Raw genomic sequence first — 26,196 nt, 5'->3', positions numbered from 1 at the left:
AACTGCTGTTTTCGGCCTACTTTTGTTTTCTCTTTAATGTCTTTACCCTCTGCCCACCATGTCCTTAATTCTTAGAATCGGACGCAATGAATGTGTTGCTTTCTTTATGTTTGTATTAAAATGGAAAACAGATCATGAGTCATTTCCCTGAAGCTGGATGCTTGGTTACAACGGGCCCTCCCCCACTCCGGCTGGGCCGCGCTCCCAGAGGGGCACAGGTGGCTCTCCCCAGACTCTGCGCTTTCTTAAAAGGCAGTGCTGGCTGCTGACGGCAGCCTCCGCTGGCTTGCTCCTTCTGCGGGCTCTGGTCCGGCTCCTTCTGAGAGGGGAAGGGGCCCTTGCCTCCTGTCCAGCCACCCCACGTCTTCCTCAGTCTCTGCTGTTCAGCCAGAGGTACAGCTGGCTCCCGCCGACTCCTGGGTTCCAGGTCCTCCCCTCCCAAGGGCTCCCCTGCCTCCCAAGCTGCCCAGTTGTGCTGAACGCAAGGAGGTGAGCTCGCAGCCACTCTGGGCCTCTCTTTCCTGCTGGTGGACTCCCCACCGGGGGTCAAATTTCAGAATCAGACTCAGAGAACGTCAAGTTCTTCGCTTGATATTTCAGGCTTCGGGGGCCCAGAAAGTTTACATTTATGGGAAAAAAACAACTCAGGAAGTTTAAGAGCCCGTAACTGCTCAGGAGGTGGGACCAGACCTGAGCCAGAATGTGAGCAGAAGAAAGCATGTCCCATCCTCCTGAGGCTCGGGGATTTATGATCATCACAACCTAAACCAAATCTTGAAATCTCCTAAAGACATCACCCTGCAGACCAGAAGTGGTAGCTTAACTTAGAGTCGCCCATGTTACTGGATTTTCAGGAAAGTGGATGCATGTGACAGGACCGCAACCTGCCAGGGTGCGGGTGACCGTTTCTGCCACAGACTGGGACTGAAGCCTCCCCTTGCGGCCGTAGTGTCTCCACTTGGATTTCCTTCCCGAGCATCTTGTTTCCGGGTCCAGTTTAAGGTCACCCTCCAAAGACAGACAAGAGACCTTTCAGTAATCTCAGGAGCCAAGTCCCTGGATGTGGTTTTTAGATTCTGTTTGTTAAGTTTCATGTAGGAGGCACTTTGCAGACTGCACACGAGAAGGGCACCTTCTTCCAACTGTTCCGAGCAGCCTCTAGTTCCCCACACGCGTCGCTGGAAACGTGTATCTTACCTTGTACCGCGTATCTGCGTGGCTCCTACGCAGGTAAAGGCTGAGAAACCAGACACCAAGGAGCAGCTTCTGGGGTCGACGTTCCAGGCGGAGCTGCAGGAGACCTCGCTCCTGGCCTCAGACCTTCTCCTCGATGCTGGCAGGACCTCTCCTCCCTAAACCCTCTCACCTCCCCGCCTCATTGCGGGGGGGGGGGGGGGCGGGGGAGAAGGAAAGGGGCAAAGGAAAAGGAACAGGGAGAAAGCTGAGAAAGGAAGGTGCTGGAAGTCCCCTTGTGGGTCCCTCTCCCACCGCTGCCCCCGTCGGCAGGGCCGCTCCGAGCACACCATGACTGCGCGGCGACGGCAGCCCTGGAGCACAGGTTCCCGGCGCAGACCCCGCCTGGCCCCGCAGGGGCTCGAGCAGGGGCTGTCCTCTCCCCCCGCCCATGCAAGAGGTGCACACCTGCCACTTCGCTTCACTTGTTCTCTGACTCACAGGCCAAGGCCGTGCCTTAGCCCTGCCCTGCTGTCTGCGGTCCCAGGTCCTAGCTTACCCGGCCTCCCTCCCCGCGGCGGGCTCCGGCTTGTAACAGGAGGGGAGGAGAGGAAGAGAGGACTCTCCCCGCTGGCATGGCCCCACCGTCCCCTCGTGTCACTAGATATCCTGCGAGAGGCTATGCTAGGTCCCTGTGGGGCATGACCTGCAGGACATGGGTGCCCTGCTCAATTCACAAGTCACCACCCCCCAGTGTCCCCTCGGTCACGCAGTATCCAAGCTGACTCTTAGGCAGCACTGGAATGATCGCTCCAAGTGAGATGGGTTCCTGCTTTCGGGAGTCCACAGCCTAGCAGGGGACAGAGGGAGAAACAGACTGAGTAGGTGGAAGGCATGAAAGGACTGGACGGATGTTGCAGGGAAAGCGGGTCGAGCCCCCAAGGATGCTCGTGGGATATCAGCTGCGGAGAACCTCTTGGAAAGTCACAGGGGAGGCGGAGGTCCTCGCGAGAGGCCTGTCACAAGTGAAGGCATGAAGCTAGAAGCACGGTCAGTGGGCCGTGGTGGGGTGTGCGGGGGCAGCCAGGGGCAGAGGGGCTGCCCCACCACAAGGCCTGGGTCCCCCCCGGCGGGATGCCAGAGACTCGGCAGGGAGTGGTGTGACACGTTGCGTCTTAGAAAGATGATTCTAGCAACAGTGCGGGGGCCGCTGGGAGTAGAGTATGCCCAGAGATGTGGAGTCAGGTGACCCCAGCGGTGACCAGACAGGTCGTGCTGGGGCCGGAGAGTCTTGTCACAGAAAGAACCCAGAAACAAGCACGGAGGTCAGGAAAGCAAAGCGAGGATTTACTAAGGGACAGACAGTACGCTCTCAAGGAAAGAGCAGGCAGACCCAGGTGGGTAGCTGCCCTGAGTCTCCTTGGCAAGCTCATTATCTGGGTGTAAAAATGAATGGGCAGAATATTCACTGGCAGGGAGGGGTGCGGGGTCGTCTTTCCTGACCTTCATCCCAGCTCCGCCTTCCCAGGTGGGGAGGAGGGAGTTTTGTCCTTGTTTAGTCTTGATTGGGAAGTTGGATGAGGTCATGATGAACAAAAGGCTACGTTCAGATGGGGAGGTATCATAAGCAAAAGGTCACGTGTGGACAGAGGTCACAGTGATTGAAAGGTTACAGCTGGATGGTGGGGATTCCTGTCCTGTCCTCTCTTTCGGCCTCCAGGACACTTGTCAACCCAGAAGGTATGGCTTTTTATTAGTCTGGAGGATCCTGTTTTTCTTGGTCTGTCCCAGGACCCCCGTTGTTTACAAGATGTAGACATGGTTTTCTTCCATTTGGCCCATGGCCCCCTTTCTCTGCTCATATCTAGCTACCTGCCTGCTCTAACAGTCGGATCGGACAGAAAAATCTAAACACTCAGGGTCCAAGTCTGACGAAGGGGCCTCGAGCCTCCTGATCACCCTTGTCTCTGTGTCTGCAGAGCTCAGAGCTGTGACTGCCACGTAGTAGGTGCTTCATAGAAGCAGACGAGGCAGTGGTGTCATGGGGAAGGAGGGCAAAGGGTGACCTGACTCCAGCTTGGGACCCACGGGAGAGAACAAGGCTGGAGGAGGAGGCAACGAGGCAGCCCAGGAGAGGGTGCAGGAGAGGGGCTCCAACTGATGGTGAACCGTCCCGTCCCCCAGGTGACGAGAGTGAGGGCCTCCTCTGCTCAGGGCACCCTCCTGGGCCTCGGAGGAAGGAGGGAGGGGATGGGGGGCACCAGGAGAAGGGTCTGCGCCTGGCCACCCCGGAGGCTGAGAGGTTCCCAGTGGAGGGACGGGAGGCGTGGTGACTGGGCAGCTCCGGCGACCAGAGCAGGACATCGGCCGGGTGCGCAGGCCTGTCGCTCTGCTGGCAACATCCCCCTTCCCAGCTGTCCGCCTTCCAGACACACTGCCGCCTCACTCACGTCCTGGGGATGGGGGTGCTCCCCGTGCTCACCCAGGAATGCACGTCCCTCCCCCATAGCACGGCCTCCAGGCGTCCTCACGTTCGGGCTCTGCGGGGTGGGTCCCTCACCGGCACCCACGCAGGTCAGGTCTGGCTTCCCTCACCCACGCGGCGCGGGCGTGGGCGGCACCCCCCCCAGCACTCACGTTCATGAGCCCTGGTTCTCTGTACGCGATGGTTCCCCTCTGCTGGCGAGCATGACCAACTGGCTGTGATCCACAACGTGAACTAGCCCCGTGGTTCAAAAAGGAAGGTCCTGACTGTGCTGAGCGCCGGGGCCGTGGAAAGCCGCACAACTTCCTGCCGCCATCGCAGGGGGCGTGTGCAGTTCCACGGCCAGGCCTCACCGCGGTTTCCCCCCCGCAGCTCTCTACGGGGTGCTGTTTGAGGACAACAAGGAGGCCGCCTTCGCCAACTACCGCCTGTGGGAGGCCCTGGGCTTCGTGGTCGCCTTTGGGTACAGCACGTTTCTGTGCGTCAGCGTCAAGCTCTACATCCTCCTGGGCATCCTGAGTCTGGCCGTGGTGGCGTACGGAGTCGTCGAGTGTCTGGAGTCCAGGAAGCTGGCCTGGCCGCTTGCCGTCCGGCAGACAAAGCCAGAGGAGGAAGGAGAAGCACAGACCAAAATGTGAAGCAGCAAACCCCGCGGCAGGTGGGGCGGAGCCCACGGGCAGGAGGGCTTTGCTTGAAGGCGCCTCCGAGTTGACACTTGATTCTTTGCAACGACGTCCATGGTATTTCATTTTTTATGTGTTTTTTTTTCCTACCAAATTTTGCAGTCCACCATCTCATCCATCTCCTGGTGGAAATCCAGAATATTTGTGAAGGAATCAGTTTCAGGCACAAAAGAAAGAAATTTAGGGCACAGTCCGCCAACTGGGACTGGCTTAGACTCTTAGCACCAACAACTGCTGCTTGTTTTGTTGTTGTTTTTAAGAGTTGAAGGCTGCTTCCAAAAAGCAGCCCCAAACCAGTCATTTTACAAACCGCTGAACGACATTCGGGCCGGTCAGGGACCGCCGCCCGGCGTCCGTCAGGGCCAAAGCCAGAGCAGGGGACACGAGTTCCTGAATAAATGCAGTTATATCATGGCACCGTCTTCCGTCCAGATGCTTTTATCCTGAACACCCAGAGCACACACGTAGAAGTCATCAGGTGAGTCACTTCGCATGCTGTAGACCATTGGAGGACAACGGGCAAAGGTTGTCCCCAACGGGACACACAGGTGAGGCTGATGATGCTAGAAGCCGGGCAGCGTCCTAAGAGCCATCTGCCCTTCTTACCCTCAGAACCTACGCGCATCCAGTCTTCCTTGACGCGGGGGAGCAGCTGGTCACTCGGTCACCACCTCTCTCTGAGCCGGGCTCTCCGTCCGGGTCTCCGCACCCCTGGCTGCTCTGTGACAGCATCCCCATGGGTTTCTCTTTTCTCCTTTCACCCCGGGAGGCTGCTCACCCCTTCTTCTCCACCTGTGCTCTCCTCCCTCGTGTCCCGAGGAGGCTCCCACCATCTGTGAATTTGAACAACTACTCCTGCAAGGAGCTCGGGCCAGCCCGGAGACGCTGCCTCCGACAGATGGCCGTGTTCAGCCGGGCTGGTTGTCGTGACGGTTGACAACAGGCAGGGACTGCTGCTGCTGGACTGTGATCCGAACAGGCCGGAGGGCGGCTGTCAGGGAAGTGGGTCGGTCACTTCCCACCTCACCCTCCAGGAGCCTGGAAGCTTCTACTCCAACAGCAGATGTCCCAACCTTGGGTGACCCCCCGTCCCCCTCCCCCAGGCTGGATTAGTGTCCACTCTGTGAATGAAAAATATTGCAGCCACATCAGTGAACAAGGATCCTGAGGCCATCACGTCATCAGCGGCGACCGCCGCCCCCGACCCCCGACCGGGAATGGAGGGAACTCAGGACGCAGACCAGCAGGCAGCCGGCTCCGCAGCGCCCCCAGCGGTGCCCCCTGAGGGGACCTGGACGGCCAGGTGCACATCAAAGGAGTGATTTCAGTGAGCCCGGACCTTTGCGCCTTCCCACACACAGAAAAGCGCTAACTCCCTTAGCTTGAGAGGGCTGGTTCTCTTTAACAGTTGAAGGGCGTAAGAGGAGGGGCAGGCAAAGGCCGGTGCTGCTGCCGCCCTTGGATCAGCCTGCCTCCAGCTCTTGGAGGTGCACGTCCCTTTGCTAATAAATCCTTCAGTATCTTTCATTACACAGTGCTTTCGTCTCCCGTCTGAATTCTCCTCTTTCGGGTAAGACAAGGACCGAGGTTCTTCCCAGCTCCTTTTGAGACAACAAGATGAGGGGGAGGAGCTGGGAAAAGTGACCAGTAAGGTGAACGAGGACGGCCGGGAGTGACGTCACGTGAGGATGGAGGGTGGGCCACTGACTTAGCAGCAGTGAGGTTGCTGGGGTCCGTGGCCAGAGCAGCTCAGTGGAGTCTGGGGGTAAAGACGTGAACTCAGTGGGCCCGAGAAAGTAGAGGGGTGTAGACGGGGAGGATTATCAGCCCTTCCCGGAGGGGTTTCTCCAGGAAAGAGGCCATCGCTAAAGCCCGGCGCGGGGGTCAAGGATCATTACCCAGCTGAAATACTGGGGGTTGGGCAGGGCAAGGAAGGCATTAGGTGAGTCTAGCTCAGGCTCCTCAGGTGATACTGATGAGAAATGCAAGACAGGTCAGTTAGATTCTGGCGTGTCCCGGGCCCCACAGCTGCGCAGTTGAAGACATGGGATGCGAACCTGATTGCGTGACGCCTGGCTGGGGGTGTTAGCTACTAGAAGGCGAGAGAGGCATGATCCTAAATGCCCTTTTTCACCTGAGATAGATGCACTTAAGGTTTTGGAACTTTTTATTGAATTGTAACATAAGGACAGAAATTTACATTTATCCGTGTATGATTTGGTACAGTTCACAAATGGAACACACCCATGTCGCCAGCACCCAGACCGGGAAACAGACCACCACCCACCTGGACCCCTGGGGACCCGCTCACGTCAGTTCCCCCAAGAACAGCAGCTTCCAAAACCACAGACTCGTTTTATGCACTTACACGTATTTCTCTCAAGGTGTTTATTATTAAAATACCCTGTTCATTAAGTCCTTCAAGCAGTAGTGAGGTGATGGTGCGAGTCAATAAAAGTCCATTCTCAGTGAACACTTACCATCCTTCCAGTGCACCGGGTTGCAGTGTCAGGTTTCAGTGAACGGCAAAGGCTTGGTCACTTGGCTGCTGGTGGGGCCAGGAAAGAGTTCCAAGTTCCCGTAATCGTGCTGCTCTCCACGCCTCCCTCTCTGGGGCTTGGGAAACGGGACTCCCCTCCTATCAGCTGCTGGAAGCATGGGTCTCTGTGCTCCCCTGGGTGGGGCTGGGGTGTAACAAAACAGTGAAAATTCTATCATGAGTTCAGAGTTTCCTAGGACTCCAGCAAAACTTTAGATTTAAACATCGCCATGAATCCAACCCCCTCCTGATCTGATCAGAGGAGGGCACGTCAGATGAAACCGTCCAGGCGCAAAGAGCAGGCGTGCGCACTCGAAGCTGAGGTCAGACTGGTGCTGTCAATAGTGGACGCTTGCGAGGTCCACGTAACTGATGAGGGAGAGAACCCCATACTGCGTGAGCTGCAGCCTGGGGTCGGGGCGGAAGGTGGTCCTGGGTCAGCACTGCCCTGGCTCGTGGATGCACCTCTGAGTCACTTTTCTGACCACACAGTCCAAACTGCGTGTGGTCGCTGACCAGGAGGCACTGAGCCATCCTGAAGCCTTTCCGTGTCTGAGGAGGGCCCTGGATCCTGTGGGGGTCGCAAGCCAAGGAGAGAACTGAGCCCAGTGGGAAATTCAGGGAGACCATCAGAAGGAGGCTCGACATGAAACAGCTCAGAGAAACATGCTTGCTCCTTGCGCTCCCTTTGGGAGACAGCAATCATTTTCATCAAATCAGCGCTCCCCGCATTTCCTTACTGTTCAGGTTCCCTTGGCAACCGCCTCTCATCGGGACCGCTGCCTCCTCTCGCAGCCCAGATGCCCAGGCAGGCACTGAGCTTGAAGTCTTGGAAGCTCAAGCTCAAGCATCCATTTCTGATTGAAGGAAAAATGGAAAAATTGTTGAACAAATTCAGGATGTATAAATTGCTCAGCTAAACGACGCAAACCCGGATATCCTGACTCACACCTGGATTGCCTCCCCTGCCGTGCACATCACTGCAGTCCTTGCCAGACCCGCCCTTTGTGCGATGTGTCTGAAGACAGGGGAAGAATTTAATGACACTAAGTTTTTACAAAATTCACCAGCAAGTAGGGCTGGAGGACAACCATACATAATTAACGGCAAGCGAACACGTCAACCGGAAAAAGAAAAAGTCCTCTAGGCCACGTACAGTGAATTCCTTTTGTTCTCGGTTTGCTAATTAGAAAACCGCCGTCCCCATCCCCTTTACCGCGAGCCCACAGCTGCGGCTGCGTGTCGTGCGGTTTGCGTGCAGTTACATGGAGCGGTTCATTTGGTCCTGAGCGACTGTAACAGTGCCTGTAATCAGGCAGATGACGGTGAAACAGTAAACATCCTCCAGCAGAGGTGGCAACACGCCGGACCTGAATGGGCTGGGCGCAAAGAGGCTGTCGAGCTGCTCCCGGCTTGGAAATGCCAGATGGTTCTCACGGGTTCAGGCCGCGGAGTCCACAGGCGGGGCCCCTGCGCCCTGGAAGGCGGGGCGAGACGGTGGGGTGGGGGGGAAGCGTTCAGCCTTGGCTGGAGGGTGGGTCCAACCGGTTCTCTGGTAGAAACATGGCTTCAACAAATAATCAAGATTCATTTTGGAAACTCAACTGTTTTGGGGTAGAAATGGTATATTTTGAGGTTTTCACTACAGAAAAGCCCAAGGAAGGCCCAGGATGCCCTGGAGGGGCCCAGTGCCTCTTCTCTGAGTCCCCAGGTGTGTAGCTGGTGGGGCCACCAAGACTGTGGCCTGTGCGGGTCCCTGGAAAGAGGTAAGCCCCTGGAGCACAGATGGAGGAACCCTGCGTCCACATCCTGACTGGGGTCCCGGCCCTCAGCCCTGCCCCTGAGGGGATGACCCCTTTGTGAGGGAGCAGCAGCATTGCTCGGCGGCCAGCAGGGCAGCTTCCAGCCCTGCCCCTGTGCACTGGGCTCTGCGGCTGCTGAGGGGGGGACCCGACCCCCAGCCTCGGATCCGGGCCCGACCAGGAGGCCGTCCTCCATTCACACCAAGCCTGGTTCAGGGAGCCACCTATGGATGTCATGCCCAGAGCTGGAGGGCAGCCCCGTGGGTGGCCCCATGGGTGGTGCCTTGGTCCCTGGACCCATCCTTCCCGAGAGCACAGGGGTCCAGGGCCGCCAGGAGTGGTGAGTGCGCGCCCTGACCTGCGGTCACTGTCCAGTCTGCTGCACCTGTCCCTGCGGGGATGTATCGCTCCAACCACGGTCAGTCCAGAAAATACTCAGAGGGCCTACTGTGTGCTGGGTTGCTGCCCCACCAGGGCGAACAGGATAAACACAACGTCGGCGACAAAGGTTTCTGAGGACCAGAGCTTAACGTAGAGGCTGACCGTCCTGACCCCCTCCGGGGGCTGGGAGGTGGGGCTGGGATGGGGCCTGGGGCTGAGCAGGGCTGGTGGCCTTGGGTGCCATGCTGAGCAGGTGGCTCTCAGACAGACGTAGGCAGTGACCAAAGGCTCTCAAAGAGGCCAAAAGCCCTGCCTTTTTGTATTAGTCTGTAAAGAGCAGATTCAGCCTGGTGAGTCCTGGGACTATGCTGGGGTTTTCATTGCAAGTCGGTTCCCTTCGCCAGTGTTTACAGAAAGGAGACACGGGAACTGGGGTTCTGGGGGCAAGGAGTGATTGGAAGTGGCCTTGCCCTCAGGAAACTGAAGGTTTTAATGATAAAACAGCCCTTTCCCTATAATCAACATCGAAAATGGCACAGGGACTCTGACTAGAATAATACAAACTGTCCCAGGTTCAAGGCAATACCGACTTTTTCCCCAAAGAACATGTAGATAGTATGCAGAAACCGTTTTTTAAAATTATTATTGAAGTATAGTTGATTTCCAGTGTGATATCAGGTTTAGGTGCACCATATAGAGTGTGTGTAGAACTCTTATTTTAAGTCAGCCAACTTAAAAAATAGGGCAAAATGTATACAGGTATTTTTTTTATGTGAGAAGCATTCTATGTTTCATGTAAACTGGAAACCACAGCGGGAAGCTGTAAACTATGCGTCAGAAAAGGAGAGTGAGCAGGACGACGGCGATCCTGAGACAGGTGGCTGAAGCCGACTCTTCTCCATAAACTGGCTTCACTACCTGGAAAATTCATACCAGGGCCTCCAGCTGCTGTTTGCTCCCATTTGATAAAAATGTTTAACAGCAGGAGGGTACAGCTCAGTGGTAGAGCACGTGCTTAGCACGCACAAGGTCCTGCATTTAATCCCCAGTGCCTCCATTTAAAAAAAAATGTTAAAACAACTAACTCCTAAATTTGAAAATCTCTGTGCTAAGCAGTGCGAAATATCAGTTGTGTGTATGAATTTTACATTCACAACAAATGGCATTTTAAAAAAATAGATATTTGCAATATGACTAAAGGTGAGGCTGTTAATAGTTAAAAAAAAAAAAAAGTTAAATCACATTTTCACCAGAGATGCATGAACATACAGGCTTTGTAAAGTCAATCTTCAGTCATTCCAAATAAAGGCAGGGAAAATATTTTTGTATTTCATTTTTTGAAATTCTAAAAATCAACGTCTTTTTATAGCAACGTGCAGTCTTACTACGTTCATCTTGTGCACGTGTAAGCCGCCAGCAGGAGCACTGGTCATGTGCACTGACCGCTGTTTCTCAGAGAAACTGGTTCTCTGCTTTGGTGGTACCTCTGTTGGTTTGCAGCATCTGATTCAGGGTCACCCAAGGAGGGTCCCCTCCCTGACCCCCAAATCTTTCCTCTCAGTTCTATGATGACTGAAGGGCTTGACATTTAATGAGATGGTTTGAGACTTTAGCTGGATCCCGATTCAAATGGGAAGTTTGCCTGGAGGGGTAGTTTGTCCTTTAAGCAATGAAGGTGCTAAAAAGTAAAGTGTGAATTAAAAAAAAAAAAAAACTTGACTCCTAATTCTCTTTTGAGGGTTTATTTTGAAAAGAAGAGGGTGTGAGAACTCGTGACGGGCACTGGGAGCCCGTCCTCCACGTAACTCTCGAGCCGGGATCAGTCTTGCGGGAGAAGCAATGGGCCCGCAGGGGTGTCCCCGGGAATGACGGTTCCCGCAGTGATAGAAATGCTGTCTTGGCTGACGTCCCTCCCCCCGTGGGCCCCACAAGATCATCAGGGGATGGGAAAGAGAAGCTTCCTCCATAAGCCAGGAGAATGTGCGGCCAGGGCTGAACCAGACTCCAAGAGCCCAGGAAACCCTGTAATTATGATAACGTCCTAATCACACGTCTGGAAGCGGCTTCCAGAGTCGGGATGGTCCTCAGCGGCTGCTCGTGCGCGGATGCAGTCGTCCGCGGTACGGCCGTCGGAAGGCACGGGACGTGACTTGTCTGGGCGGGGTGTCCCCGGCAGCACCTTCCCAGGTTGTCTGTGCCCCCGCGGGCTCTGGCTCACGCGCGGCGTGGGTGCATGGTGGGCCCGGGGCACCGCGCGCTGTTAGTTTCCGTCCAGGTGGGGCTTTGGCCTGAGGAACGTCCAGTGGGTGATGCTCGCAGTAGCGGAATCGGGCACACACAGAGAGGGTGGCGGCCTCCGTGACCTGCAGGTGCCGCTGCGGGTGCTGACGACAGGCCGACGCTCTGCTTGGCCTCAGGCCCAGAGCTCCCAGCGACTGTGCCTGGGGCTCAGTTCTTCTCCTGGAGCTGAGGGGGACTCCGGGCAGGACTCTTCCTCCAGTCACAGAGACACAGCACCAGGGCTCCATCCTTGGGGCCGGGGACCCCCTCTCCCTTCGGGCAGTAACTACGGGAGGAGTCCGGTGGGTCCCAGCTTCCTTCTGGGAGTTTTTACTTGGAGGCTGACCTGGATCTCTGGGAATGCCCCCAAGGTACGCCTTCTCTATCAGGCCCCTCGACAAGGAATATTCCCAGTGTCTGCAGGTCTGTGGGCGCTCACCTGTCAAGGACGGCCCACTTTGCAGAGCCCCTCCCCCAGGCCTCGCACCTGAGAGAGAGATGGAAATATCCGCCGGAGATCTTGACGCCATCAGTATGACTGGGTATCCGCAATGGTTTTTGCAGCAAACTTGAGCTTTTTACACACAGTTAATAAGATTACGCTTTAACACATTCCAGGACCAATCGTGACACATCAGTGTGTCTGCCCAGTGGGGCTGAGAACTGTGCTTCCAGATGAAGCGCTCCAAGTTCAAAGAGAACGTTTTTGGCTTCTTTTCAGCACAACTGTGGGCCCTGTGACAGCTCCTCCAACCAGGCTGAGCCATCTACGTTCAAACTTAGAAAACTGTAAAAGTTCAGGCTGTTGATTTGACAAGTATTTCCGCTTCTGTCCTGGATAAGCGGCAAATATATTTAAATAATTAATAATTTCATACTACATTTTTGTGTCTTTATATGTATATGTATATTTGTATTTTGCATGTGTGTCACGTGATGCATTTCTTTGCCTTTTTAGTCTGAGCACAGAGAGTTCAATTTAATATTTTAAATTATTATAAGCATCAATTAATATAAATGGATGCCTTCAGGAAATAGCCAGGACTCTTTGGCTGTGCAATAAAATACCCCAGACTACTATAATTTTATGGTTTTTGTATCTTTAATTAATTTCATTTTATTGTCAGTCATCTAGTCAATTTCCCACTAATACATCTTATGTATTACAGCCTAGAAATCCACATACTAAAATGTGTGTGTGTGTGTGTGTGTGTGGTTACTGACTTAAGCACTTGGCCACTTGGGAAGAGCTGTAAAGATCTAGGGTTTATCTGGTAAAATGATAAATTTTGTGATGCTTATTTTATTTAGAAGTAGAATTTTCCACTGAATTTTGGGTTCCAAACCAAGAAGGTAGAGTTAGCCACTGTCTCCTGGTTCCTGACTAAGGTAGTGGGATGTTATAAAAAGGGAAGGGCATTTTAGGCAGAAATGAGCCATGAATAAGAAACTTCTATGTATTCTGTGTTTTCAGTATTGTTTACTCGTGGTTGAAATGAGGAAAAACTACGAGCCTGGGACACGAAGGGTGAAACACCATGTATTCGTGGATGTTCCTTCCATGATTCACGGACCACTGGCCACACCTTGAGCAGAAGCTCAGCCTCGCTAGGTCCTGCCTCAGCCATGAGCGTCGTTCCCATGTCACCATGCCCCCTTCTAGCCGCGAGGACCTCCCCCACAGCTCAGACCAGCAAGGAAACAAGTTGTTAGGGAACTCCACATACAGCATCGTCTCACCCACGAGGGAGTCTCTTGGGAGAGGAGCCGGTGTGACTCACTGACCCTGGGGGGCCGAGTCCTGCTGCTTCAGAACAGAAATGCATGTGGAAGGGGCTCTGCTTTTATTTATTCCCATGCGGGCAACTTTGCCCTGCAGGCAAAGGTGATGCCACACCTAGAGTAACGGGGAAATCTGCAGTCAGTCCACTTTAAAAGTAGCATTTTCTCCTTTCCAGGCCAGGGAGGTGGGAACCCAGTCCTGCGTCCCCTCCCGGGAAGGGGAAGGGTCCTTGCTGGCCCCGCCCACCTCAGCCATCACTGCCTGCATCCTTCCTCCCCAGACAGAGTCCTGGCGCCCTCCCCGACACAACAGCCTCAGGCTGTCCCCAGCCTGTCTTCGGTCCCTCCACATGCACCCTACACACACCTAAACTACTTGCTCTTGTCAGCGCCCGTCAGTGGGAACCAGGCAGAATAAAGACATTTCAGGTAGGTCCAGGAGAACTTTTATGGAGAAGGAAAAAACTCTCAATTACATATTTGGTTTCTTAATGAAATTGAACAGGAAAAGGGACACTTAGTTGAAATAGAGTCCAAGGTCAGTGGGTGCCCTGTGGGACCAGCCCTCCAGGACTTGCATCTCCTCAGACACCCCCCCTCCCCCCAGCCCCCCCAGGATGACCTGCTGGCCTTCTCGGCTCCACGGGGGTAGGGAAGCCAGGCTGCGGCACCTGCCGGGACTTCTGCTTTTGCTCAGGCAGAGCCGGGGAAGGCGAGCCCCTGGTCTCTGAGCACTGATTCCAGAGGAAACAGGCCCTGTTTTCACCCCACCTTCTCTTTTTGAGCCTCTGATAGGTCTACTCCCCAGGTGGGAGCAGGTGGAAGGTGCCAGAAATGGGACAACGTTTCATCTGGTCTACCGGACTCCGCGTTTCTTAGCTGGTTTTGTGAAACTGATGTCACACACACGTTAAGAGTGTGTCATGATCAAATGAACTTGGGGAAACGTGGCCTGTTTCTTGGAAACAAAGAGAAGAAATCTTTCAACTCTGTGTAATCCTGCCTCCATAATCATGTGACCCAGCCTCCCCCACCCGCTTCCCTGCCATGCATGCGCACGCGCACACACACACACACACTGCTTGATATACGTGTTAATTCCAGGGAACACAGTTTGAAAACGTCACAATAAGTGGCAAAGATTGAATCTTCTTAACAGCCATGACAGATTTATAAATCCTGTACGTCCCCGGTCAAAGCAGTAACAACGCAGAAGGCGCCGGGGCACTTTGCTGATGCTGCTTTGTTCACAGCTCTCCCGGAACCTCCTTTGGAGCCGCCGACCTAGCCTGTTAACACCTTCAGTATCAGAGGCAACCCACACTCTGCAGGCAGCTTCAGATTTCGAAACGAGGTCACTCGGCAACAGACTGCCTCCTTCCCCCCTCCCGCCCCCGCCAACTCCTCCCCGTGTCAAGTGAGGAGAAGGAGGTGGGTGAGCAAGGGAGGTCTCTGTCTCTCCCTCCCTCCCACCCCCACCACCATCCGTGCTTCCTTCCTTCCTTCCTTTCTTTCTTGTCCAAACTGGCTTCCCTGAAAGCACAGTATACGTCACAATTTATTCCTTTTATATCAGTCAGACTCTCCCCAACACCCCAGAATTTCCATCCAATGCGTTACTGATGTCACCTGTGTGGTAAATTATGCACGGACAGTACAAACACCATCACAGAGACAAGGCAAACTGCCTGAACGTGGGGCTTTTGATGCGTTTGTCACTTGAGGACCTTGGAGTGTCCGTGCTTTCCCTCAGAGGCTTTGACGAGTTTTACCTTTTTTTCCTAGGTCGTAATGAAAAGTCAGGCTTTGTCATCAGTTTTAATTTTTCTCCCAAAAGATCTTGTTTTCTTTCTTTGAAAGTTCATAAAAATGTTGACTCTGCATTTCCTGTTGGCCTTGCAGGATGTCAGAACAATCCTCAGATAACCATTGGTATTGCAGAGTGAGTTTTTAAAAACTCAAATTTTCCTTCTCAGCTCTTTCTGGCAAATTCCCACACATCTGCATAAACCAGGCCTCTGGCCACTGAAACAGCTCCGGGCCCTGGGGGTATAAGGTGGGAACCCAGAGGCCATCACAGGGGCCACGCCCTTGCTCCTAGGACTTCTCAGGCCCGTGAGACCCTTGCTGGTCACACAACACCATCGTTTCAAGCGCTTGGCACATGTTCAGATTCATTTAGCTGCACAAAATTGGACTTTTTTTGGTCAAAATAATGGACTCACTACAGTTACGGGTCCGCAAGAGACTGGCCCCTGAGAGTGTTGACGGCATCCCTGCAGACACATTTAACAGGCTCTCACAGAAGGAAATAACCAGAGAGGGGAGGCGGGCTGGAGGTGCACGGGGAGCAGAGACGGAGTGTTTGTGAACAGAGGCAGGTAACCGACGGGGCCACACGTCCGGCAGCAAAGCAAACAAAACAGCTGACCGCAGACGTGAAGCCTTTCCAGCGAAAGCCCCACTAGGTTGTGACCTCTCGGCCCGCCCTCTAACGCTTTTCTTATCATCAATTTTCAGAAAAGGAAACCTTATCTGAAGGCGGACGATGACCTCGCAGGGGCCGTCTTGAAACCCCTGGCGTTCCGAGCTGACGCGACCACGCTGGCAGTGGTGCAGTGTCCTCCTGGCGCCCGGGGGGGGGGGGGGGGGCAAGCTTGATCACCGAGAGCAAAACTTGGAGGACTGGAGGGGGTGCTCCTCCCGGTGACGGAGCACCTCAGCGTCACCAGCGCCCGGCACCAGCCGGCTCACCAGGAAGGACCCCCGGCCACGACCCGAAGCTCATGACGAGGCCGTGCAGCCCCCCCCCGACGAGCTCGCCCCACCGCTCGTCGTGCCCGAGGCCGCGCACTTCACGGGAAGCGGGTGCCGGGCCCCAGGCGGCCGCTGGCGCGCGAGCGGCGGGAGCACCTCGAGGCAGAGGGACTGTCGTTGGCAGCGACGTGAAAGCTCTGCTCTGTGCCGCCGCGCGCAGCACAGGCCGGTGTCTGCAGCCCTCTCCTTGCGGCCGGCGCAGGCGTGGCCGCCGCATCCGTGTCTGCAGTCAGCGGCCGAAAGCCGGGCCGCGTGTGAGACGCCCGAGAGGCAGGGGGGTGGCCGCGGGGGCAGGCGGGCCCTGCGGAGCTGGGACGTGGACGGCCTGCTTCCGTGGCGGAGAACCCGCCACAGGGGGCCTCTCGGCTTCCGCGCCATCGCTCCCTCGGGCCCCTGCGCGGCCAGCTGCTTCGAGCTCTTTGGGTTTGATGTTTTGCTGGTGACCTCGTGAAGCCCTGGCTGTTGGAGGTCAGCCTCGGCCCGGCCCCGCCCCTGGACTGTTGGACGGATGGACCGGTGAGGAGAAAGCCTGCCCGCGACACCGCTGAGCTGGGTCTCCCCCGCGGTCTGCGGACCGAGAGGAAGGGACGCAGCAGGGCTGCGACTGCAGCTCGCAGCCGCTGCGTTGCGCGCGGCGGCGGATGCGGCCACGCCTGCGGGTCTGTCCTGCGCTCCCGAGCAGAACGCTGGGTAAGGAGGCATCTGCTGAGAAGAAAGCGAGACGAACGCGCCCTGAGAACGAACGGGGCTCCCAGCCTAGAGAACCGACCAGCGGGAGGACGGGCCTGCTTCTGTCGACGAGAGCCGGCGAGAGCCGCCCCGAGCCGAACCGCGGCCCGCGGGCAGGTCCCCCCGCCAGGCGCCGGGCCCCGCAGGCGGCGCGTGGGGTCCTGCAGCCACGCGGCCAGCATCTCCCCGCGCGCCCCCCCCCGCCGGCAGCGCCGCCCCGGACCCCGAGCAGGCGGCTTCGTGCTCGTCTCCCCTTCAGTGAAGCTGCTTTCAGAGCTGCTGCGGACGGATTCAACGCCAGAAGAATCGTCCGGGCCTCCAGGAACTCACGCAGAAGCAGCGTCCCCAAGTGGCAGGAAAAAAAACAAAGACAGGAACTTTCTTTTTGAAAACCGCAGGTGTCTACCTCAGGGAAGGCAGCAACCTGTTCCCAGCCTCAGTGACGTCACTGGGGCCAAAGACGTGGGTCTGGACACAAGTTCACCACCTCCGCCGCGGCAGGGCCAGCTCAGGGGTGGGCGCGGCGCCCTCCCGGCCTGGCGGCTCAGCTCTCCGGGGAGGCCCCACTCGCCCCGCGCCTGCTCTTGGACGTGCTTCACTGACAATTGCGTTGTGCATTTTTAATGTGAGTGAGACTATTATCACATCTTACAAGAATTATTAGGTGAGAACAGTGTAAGAGACCAGGGGTTAACTTTTTGCTTTTTAATAGACGACATTTTGTTCAAAATTATTTTTGTCAACAGAATGATCAGCCGTCTAGAGTAAAGTGAAGTGCTGAAAACCTCCCCCTCCTCCAAACACACAAATGACTCCGTTATTTGTATACAGATCCCGGGCCTCAAGTCAGACCCGGTGCGAGGAGCTCGCTCCCTTTCCGCCGGCCTTGTGACTGTTAGCTGACTGTCCCAGCATGCAGCGTCAGAACCTCCCAGATCCAGGTGTGCTCCGTTCCTCCCAGACAGGAAGGACACAGAAGATCCAGGATTCACTGCAAACCGCATGCTAAGAAGCCAGACAGAAAGCTCCCCTGTCGCACCATTGCACTCACATGGCACGCCCAGAACCGGCGAATCCACAGAAACAGGAAGCAGATTGGTGGTTTCCAGGAGCTCGAGGGGGGATGGGAAACGACAGCAAATAGGGACAGGGTTTCCTCTGGGGGTGACAAAACTGTTCTGGGACTAGATGGTGGTGATAGTCATGATGGTTGCACAGCACTGTGAATGTTCCAGAATGAGACAGAGGTGCTAAATGTCACAAGGGGCCAATTTTATTTTATGCTTGTTTTGACCACAAAAAAAAGTTAAAGCAAAAACTTAAAGCAAGGTGAGACTGGATTTTTGTGAGTGGCGACGCCTAGTGGGTGATGCAAAAGTCAGGGACGAGATGACCACCCACGCCAAGAACGCGATCCCTCAGCGTGATTAGGGTGCACGTGGACGTGCTTCTAAACAGCTAATAGAATTTTACTACGATATCTGGATGATTCCGAAAACAAATGAAGAGAGAAAAACATTCCAGCAAGCTGAGGCATGAGGCGGTGATGTCTCCTTGCTCGTTGCCTGTTTTCAGCATCCATGCATTTAGTGCCACCTCGTCCCAGGAAAGATTAGAGGAGCCAAGCACACAAGCGCATCAGGGTGGCTCTGATCTCACCTGTCAGCAAACTCCTACCTTACACTGTCTGGCAAATAAAGGAACATCTTTTCCACAAGTGCCCGGGGTCCTAGTGAGACCGAGTCCTGCGACCTCCGTCACTGGAAAACCAGAGATTAGATCTCACTGTCCCTCAGTGTTTGTTTTAAATACTCCTTTATTGTGAGCCAGGTTCTGATGACTCCTTAGATGTGAAGGTGAGTCTTAACGGAGGTGAGGAAAGCATGTGTTATTAAGGAAAGGTGATCTTATTTGTGCTTCTGAAGTTCTTAGGGTAGGAATCGCCTTGAGCCATCCGTCAGGAAGAACAGGCCAAGTCTGGGCAGTACGAGTCTTACGGGCCAATTCAACTGAAATAATAACGTGCTGATGTAAGAGTTTCCAGAGTGACAGGAAACCTCTGTGCATAAAATTTGTATCCGGTGCACAGACGCTAAGGGACGGGGAGGAGAGAACACAGACAGTCCTGCTGGGGCAGAGCAGACAGAACGCGAGGCCAGGGGGCCACGAGGCGGCATCTGGTCGTTCTCTAGAAACACTCGGCCTGCACGTCCGGGAGGATGGAATGGGCGTGTGTTCCTTCTTCCCCCGCAAAATACCGCTGGAAACCCCGCGAGCAGGAGTGAGCCAGACAGAGGAAGACACTGAGAGGAGGAGCGGAGGCCGCCCAGCTCGGGACCCCAGGAAAACCAGGCGTGGGGTGTCGGGGCTCTTCCTTGTCCTCATACCCCAAACTACAAGCTGGCGGAGCCGGCAGCCCAGAAAGGGACGCGGACTCAGACCCGAGAAGCCCGAGCCTGCTCTCCAGCCGGAGGGCCAGGGACCGAGCAGCTGCAGAAACTGCTCACTAAGGGAGTCTGGGAAGTGGGCTGGGATGTTTGGTTCTGAGAAATCTTCGGGGGACTGGAAATGTCTTGCATTGAAAGTGAAGGTTCTTATTTTATTTTAAAACTGGATTCTGTTTCTCTCTGACTCAGGGTTAGAGGGAACCAACAAAAGAGGAAACAGGAAATCTTGATCAGAATCTTCTAGAAGGAATGCTGAAGAAATAGGGGGCATTCCTGTGACACTGAAGTCACTCTGGATCCTGGAAGGCAGTGTGAAGGCGTGGCACCCACTCGCCAAATTCCCCCAGGGCAGAGTTAAGGTCTCCTTGGTGCACGTGCTCCAGCCACCTCAGGACCACAGGTGAGGGGTCACGGAGGCCCAGCTGTCAGGCCAGGTTGAAACAGATCCCATGGGCACTGAGTGTAAGCAGATCTCACAGATGTGTGGGGCCCCGCAGACGCAGCAGCGCAGAGCGAGGTCCTCTGCCCCCCGGGTCCTCCCACCTCGCCTTCAAGACTTCCTAGTCTGTTGAGCAAACTGCCCATGTCCACCTGTGCAACTGTGTGTGTGCAGTTATTAATCACGGTCCAGCTGCAAACTGGCTGGTGGCACAGATGACCATGGAGGCAGCAAAAGATGCTCTTCTGGGCCTCTTGGTTCCCCATCAGGGAGGACCAGTCTTGGGGGGGTGGTGAAAGATGTCAGGTAAGCCACCTCTCCACGTCCTGTCAAGATGCTAATGTCCCAAGCAGGGTAATGTTGCTTTGTTTGTTTGTTTAGCGCCTTTATTGTGGTCTGGTTCCTGCACAGTAAACTACACAGATCCCAGATGCACAACTTGATGGATTTTGATGGCTGCACACACCCATGAAGCCACCACCACAATCAAGACAGCCAGCACTTCCATCGCCCCCCAAGATGCGCAGATTTTGAATTCCCAGTTTATCCCTTCTCACCCCTTTCCGCCCTTGGTAACTACAAGTTTGTTTTCTATGTCTGTGAGTTTATTTCTGTTTTGTAGATAAGTTCATTTGTATCCTTTTTTTTGGATTCCACATGTAAGCGATGTCATGATCCAGCAATCCCACTCCTGGGGTATAGTCAGAGAAAAACACAATTCAAAAAGACACACGCACCCCAGTGTTCAATACCAAGACAGAAACAACCCAAATGTCCATCGACAGATGACTGGATAAAGATGTGATTTACGTGTACAATGGAATCCTACTCAGCCATAAAAAAGAATGAAATAATGCCATTTGCAGCAACATGGATGGACTGGAGATCGTCATTCTAAGTGAAGGAAGCCAGAAAGAGAAAGAAAAATACCATATGAGATCACTCACATGTGAGATCTAAAAACAAAAAAAGAAGAAGAAAAGGACACTATGAGCTCCTCTACAAAACAGAAACAGACTCGCAGACATAGTAAGCAATCTTACGGTTACCAGGGAAAGGGCGTGGGAACAGATAAATTTGGGAGTTTGAGATTTACAAATGTTAGCCATTATCTATAATAGTAGATTTTTTTAAAAAGCAAGTTTCTTCTGTATAGCACAGGGAACTACGTTCAGTATCTTGTAATAACCTTTAATGAAAATGAATATATGTGTATGCATATATATAAACACATAACGGGGACACTGTGCTGTACACCAGAAACTGACACCTTGTAACTGACTGCACTTCAATTAAAAAAAAAAAAAAGGTGGCCAGAAACCAATGAAAAATAATAAAAGAAAATATCCCAGCTTCCCAAAGGCCACACCATAAACTCAACCCAGATTCATTGCCTTGCGTCAAGTGTCTTCGACTGAGAAAGTAGCAAAGAAGGAAAACAAAGTGATCACGTTTCTGGTGTCGTCTCTCACAATTCATCAGAGACTTGGAGTGCAGAATCTGGAGCTTCCCTGCTCTAAAGCAAACTCTACAACAGCCGGACCCTTCCCGTGGAGGGCGGGCTTCTGAGCTCAGGGGAGGGGAGGTGGGCGGGGAGGGGAGACGCTGGTCCAGGCTTTCATCCCTGGTGTGTCGTGTGCTCCTGGTATCACTGACTTTCTGATCTTCTGTCCCTAAAGCTGTGTCCAAGGGGGAGGGTACGGCTCAGTGGTAGAGCACGTGTTTAGCATGCACAAGGTCCTAGGTTCAATCCCCAGGACCTCCATTAAAAATGAATAAAGAAATCTAATTATCTGCCCCCCCAATAAATAAAAATGAAATTGTGTCCACACACTTACCATATACGTGTCCTGTTTCCTTCAAATCAGGTGTGTCCTTCTGAGAGCAGGTACTGTCCTTTCGAATACCCCTGCAGCCCTGTGGCGGGCACTGAGCACAGACCCGGCGGGCGTCTGGAAATCCACCAAGTACCAGAGTTCAGACTAAGAGACAGACAGAGAATCATCCTGCCGCCTCAGGAGTGTCCTAACTACCTCCTTGCACCATAGACTTGCAAGTCCACGCGGTGAGTGCGGGTCAGACTTGTTAGCGCTGTCCCTTAATCCGCTAGAAAGTACCCCCCACTCACATCCACAGGGTGTTTGCAAGGCTTCATGCCGGCGTCTGGCCTATAACTTTGATGATTCAACGATTTGGATGCATTTGCAGGAAACAGACTGCAGACCGGCCAGTAAAGCCCAGCCTCCCCCACAATCTCCGCAGCCCCCTCGCAGCCCCGCCACCCAGACGTGGAAGCCGGACCACGCGTCCAGCCATGCTGCCGCAGGGTGAGAATACGGACTCGAAGTCTGGGAGGAGGCAGGATGGGCTCTACTGTCATCAGCCACCCGACGCCTAGATGGGGCATCTCTGAGGTCCTGTGAGCTGGTCCCGGGGTCAGAGAGCTGGGTCCAAATCCCGGTCTGGGCTCACCAGCCACATGGCTACCGACGGGCTTGGTAACAGACCCATCTCTGGGTCATCATAGTCAGCAGGGGTGGAAAGCCCCGGCCAGCCCACGAAAACCCCAGGAAGCGCCCTCTGCAGGGTCAGCCGATGTCTGCAGACCAGACCCGCTGGATTCCAGTGGGCGTCCTGATCCGTTGGGTTCTGTTACTCACTGTTCATGGGAAGTGGAGTTGGTTAGAGAGAGCAAGTCCCCAGCCTCCTGGAGGAGCAGGTGGCCCAGAGCCCCAGTGACATGCACAGGGCTCTATAAAGGATGCTACGTGGAAGCAGACAGCAGCCTTCGATACCCGAGTGCCCGGCTGCTGCCCACGTGCACGGAGCCCCTGAGCTCCTCTTGGTCTCCAGGCACCAGAGCTTGGAGACTCTCAGCTCCTTCCGCAGCTCCAGGCTCTGCCTCGTCAGCACGTCGATCTGGGCCTAGAGCTGGCTGGGAGCGGCTACGCAGCAAGCCTCCTGTCTCCTGACCTGCTCCCGGAGCCCGGAGACATGCTGCTGCAGCCGCTGTGCCGGGGAGAGAGCACAGACAACGGTCAGAGGCCACGGCCGGGCCAGGCCGGAGCCTGGCCTGCAAATGCAGCTCGCAGCAGGTGGACTCGAGGGAACCAGAGACCTTTGTCCGTCTCTGCTAAGCTGGGTCCATCAGGAACTACTCCCGTGCTAGGGGCCCTGGGCGGGGGGTGCCTGGGGGCTTTTGTGGAAACAGAGCAGAGAGAAACGGACCCTCTCCCAAGGCGTCAGGCGTGGATGCTGACAGAGTTCTGGAATTTGATGAGACTATTTCTGATTTTTTTTTAACAGTGTTTACATTCTTGTGCCCTCTCTTGTATCAGGGAAGTTAAGCTGAGACCCGTGGCTCCGCTCAGCCATCGGGACGTTAAGCTGCGGGGGGAGAACCCCTTGTGGAAGGAAGCAGAACACTGGAGCCGAGACAAAGCTCTACTGAAACAGTCCTGCGGGAAGAGGAGGCGGGGCAGGCCTAGTGCCAGGTCTCCCGGGCACCGTCGGGTAACGGCCGGTGACTCTAAGTCGACCCCACCCACCAGCACCTCCTTGGCCCTGCCGCCGTCTCGGGGTCCTTCCCGGCCCTGCCATCTTCTGCGTGGCCCGTCTCCGCTGGCTCCTTGGCGTCCTGAGGCGGCAGAAGAAGGCCCATCAGGAGCCAGCCCGAGGCGGGGAGGGGTGCAGGCTGCCCCCTCCCCTGCAGGATGGGACACCTCATCACAGCCGGTCCCACCCTCCTCAGCGCTTACAAAATTGACCCACAGAAAGGCCGTCTCAGTGTCTGGAAACCACGGAACAAAGAGGCCCGAGTGGGCCACGCGTGGTCTCCCCTTGGTGACCTGAAGAAAACGCTTCAATTCATAGAAAGTCAGCATAACACATACGCATAACCGACTGGCTGGCGGCACGGCCTCGGACGTGGTCGGGGCTGTCTCGGAGGGAACCTTAGGAGCTCTCGGCTCTGTGATCAGCACCAGCTGAGTAGACACCTGCCTGAAAAACCAAAACGGACCATCTGTCTGCAGCGTTGAATGGACACTTTTCTAACACCCGCAGCAGGCGAAGCTTGGGGACCGGGGACCACCCCGAGGGCCCAGCCCCTGGAGAGGCAGACGTGCTGTGCCCCTGCTCCAGACGCCTTCCCCGAACAGCTCGAAAAGGTGATTTTCCAGCTCTCAAGCTCTGGGCTTCCAACGAGAGACATTTGTCAGCGCACAGCCTGTGGGCGCGTGAAGGTCCAGGAGGGAAGACGTCGGGGAGGACGGCGCTCCTGCCGTTCCCGGAGCTCAGGCAACTGGAAACAAAACGAACCAGGAAAACAAAGTTCCCTGAGCGCGCGAGGCGTCCTCCCGAAGCCCGGCCCCAGCTGACTGCCCCTCCTTTCTATCTGAAGGGAACCGGGGTCTTTATCAAGATGAGGATTAAGGCTGAGTCAGGACGAAGTCAGCGGCTCTCATAAGACAGAGCACTTGCGGGAGGGGGCAGGTTTACAAAGACAAACTGGAACTCAGTCGTGATGGCCCTTGTGTATAAACAGAAATGTGTTTATTCATAAACCTCGCACTTTCTGTAAACATAAGAATGAGAAGATGGATTAGGAGCTTGGGATTAACAGATACACGTTCTTACATATAAAACAGGTGTCCAGCACAGGGAACTATACTCACTCCCTTGTAATGAGCCGTAATGGAACAGAATCTGCAAACACACACGTCTGTACGCATATGTGTGCCTGAATCACCGCGCTGTGCACCCGAGACTAACACTGTAAGTCCACCACACTTCAGTGAAAAAGAAGAGTTTTTTAAAAAGGGATATTTCAACCCTGGTAGGAAAAAACTGACAGGTGAAAAGCGTTTGTTTCATGATGGAAGATAATCATCAGACGTATCAACAGCAAAGACCAGCGAGTGACCTCGTCGCTCCATCCTTCCTGTCTCACTTGGGTTTTACTGACGTTTCATTTGGAAGTTGGCTTGAGTTTATCATTCTGTAACCCTGGAAAAGGCACTTCCTTCCAATTTCTTTAACATCTCGGCGTCCTCGGCCCCAAACTCAGTCTTGGGAAGACCCCTTCTCTCAGCCACAAGCGGACCCGTCACCTCCCCAAGTCCATGGCGGCCACCAGGCTGGGATCCTGATCTTCTCGGCCATGGGAGTGCTGCTCCTGACCCGCCCACCCCATCTCGGAAAACCAGAAAACCATGGATTGATTCTAAACTGTCTCCCAGTCTTAAAGGGACACGCCCTCTTCACATATCACACACACTAGCCAGCTTATGATTTCACAAACTTAAATGACAATTAAAAATTTTCAAATGTGTCGTTTGAATGTAGTAAGTGCAAAGTCAGTGGAATATGTCACCTATGCAGGGAACTGAAGATGTCAGAATTCCTCATCCCAACTGACTCCAAAAAATGTGTTTACTATCAAGCTTTCAGTGTGCAGTATGCGGTAAGAACCTCTTTGCAGGTGTTCTCGAAGACATAAAGCTGTCCTTTGATAGCAAAACACGTGATACACTAGCAGAGATACTTTTGAGGAGAAAGTGAGAAATGCGAGTTTAAGCAGGAGAACCGATCCAAATGTCTTCGTTCCACAAAGCGCCTCCTCTCCTTCTAAATTGTGGCAATGATGCGGGAGAATTGAGGCTCGGGGCTGAACGTTGGTCCCCTTTACCGGCAGCCCAAATGTGCAGTGATGAATAATGAAACGTTGAGGCGTCGGCAGAAGGGGCCTGCTGCACCTGCATGCCGTCCACCCAGCACAGGAAGTGGTCCTGGCCCCGGGCAGCCGCTGGGCTGCAGGTCGGACTCCAGCTGCATCAGGGTAGAGGGTCTGCTCCCCAGATGTCTGGTACCCAGCACTTGCTCTGGCTCCAAGTTCACGTTCTCCTTGGAGCAGCCTTTGTTCACCGGGGTGGCCGAGTGCCCAGGGCTCTGGACCGTCCTGCTGATGGTCTCGTTGTGTGCCCTCCATCTCTGTGACCCACAGGGCCACTGGCCTGGTGGACAGTCCCGCAGGACAGCTCCAGCCTCGGGACAGTGAGCATCAGTGTCTTGAATGCAGGAAATTTTGTAGATGGTTCCAAGTTACTCACATTATGTGACAGTGAAAAGCCGTTTTCCGCTCCAGACGCAGCTTCACAGCCTCTTAGGCTGTGCTGTTCCTAAAACAGCTCCCGCGGTCCACAGGCAGCAAACCCGACAGCTCGTCTGTGCTTTGCGATCAAAGCTCAATAAGGACACACAGTTTTGAAGTAAGAATGACTGTTGCTTAGGATTAATGCTTAGGATTAATATTTAATCCTCTGTAAATGTGAGCAGCATAAATCCTCTCTGTGTGCGCTCTTCAACACAAGGGGAAACTAAAGGCACGAACACCCGGGCCCACGAGGCTTGTTCCCCGAGGAGCCCAGGCGTGTGCTGCGGGATTAGGCAGGGGTCCGGGCTGAATGCAGGGCGGCGGGTGGGAGGCTGGTTAGACACAGGGATGTATCAACAGAAAAGAACACCGTTTCCTGGTCGAGAAGCTGTGTGACTTTTCCACTTTCCAGGAAGAGACGTGTGTACCTTCATTCCTGTTCTCTCGTCTCCCTGGTGTTGCACCCGGGGGAGTAGGAAGCCTTC

The 26,196-nt window shown here is 54.6% G+C and overlaps 2 protein-coding genes and 1 long non-coding RNA gene across 10 annotated transcripts in view; all 3 read left to right on the top strand.

The window, feature by feature from the left end:
- Window positions 1-5,875, top strand: part of UNC93A (unc-93 homolog A) — a 37,584-nt gene extending 31,709 nt beyond the window's left edge. For 7 of the 8 annotated variants that reach the window (XM_032485355.1, XM_032485357.1, XM_032485352.1 and 4 more), the window contains one exon: window positions 4,031-5,875. In XM_032485355.1, the coding sequence (XP_032341246.1) occupies window positions 4,031-4,296 (266 nt within the window). In that variant the 3' untranslated portion in view covers window positions 4,297-5,875. The remainder of the gene's footprint in view (window positions 1-4,030) is intronic. The other variant, XR_004322135.1, reaches the window with a different exon arrangement.
- A 9,725-nt stretch (window positions 5,876-15,600) lies between these two features.
- Window positions 15,601-17,563, top strand: TTLL2 (tubulin tyrosine ligase like 2; the record flags this gene model as incomplete). Its single annotated transcript, XM_032484889.1, is given in 7 exon segments — window positions 15,601-15,743; window positions 15,745-15,776; window positions 15,858-16,379; window positions 16,382-16,918; window positions 16,921-16,983; window positions 16,986-17,133; window positions 17,503-17,563. Coding segments are annotated over 7 exon segments (1,506 nt in total), but the record flags the coding sequence as incomplete, so codon positions are not given.
- Window positions 17,564-18,507: 944 nt separating this feature from the next.
- On the top strand, window positions 18,508-25,088 carry LOC116665488. The gene is made up of 4 exons (XR_004322134.1): window positions 18,508-19,518; window positions 21,426-21,622; window positions 21,766-21,884; window positions 22,896-25,088. It is a non-coding gene; the product is annotated as an uncharacterized LOC116665488 (long non-coding RNA).
- Window positions 25,089-26,196: the final 1,108 nt, after the last annotated feature.

The sequence above is a fragment of the Camelus ferus genome, chromosome 8 (assembly GCF_009834535.1).
Source record: "Camelus ferus isolate YT-003-E chromosome 8, BCGSAC_Cfer_1.0, whole genome shotgun sequence".
Lineage (NCBI taxonomy): Eukaryota > Metazoa > Chordata > Mammalia > Artiodactyla > Camelidae > Camelus > Camelus ferus.
Note: the sequence above shows the minus strand (reverse complement) of the source record. Positions and strands in the feature narration are given on the sequence as shown.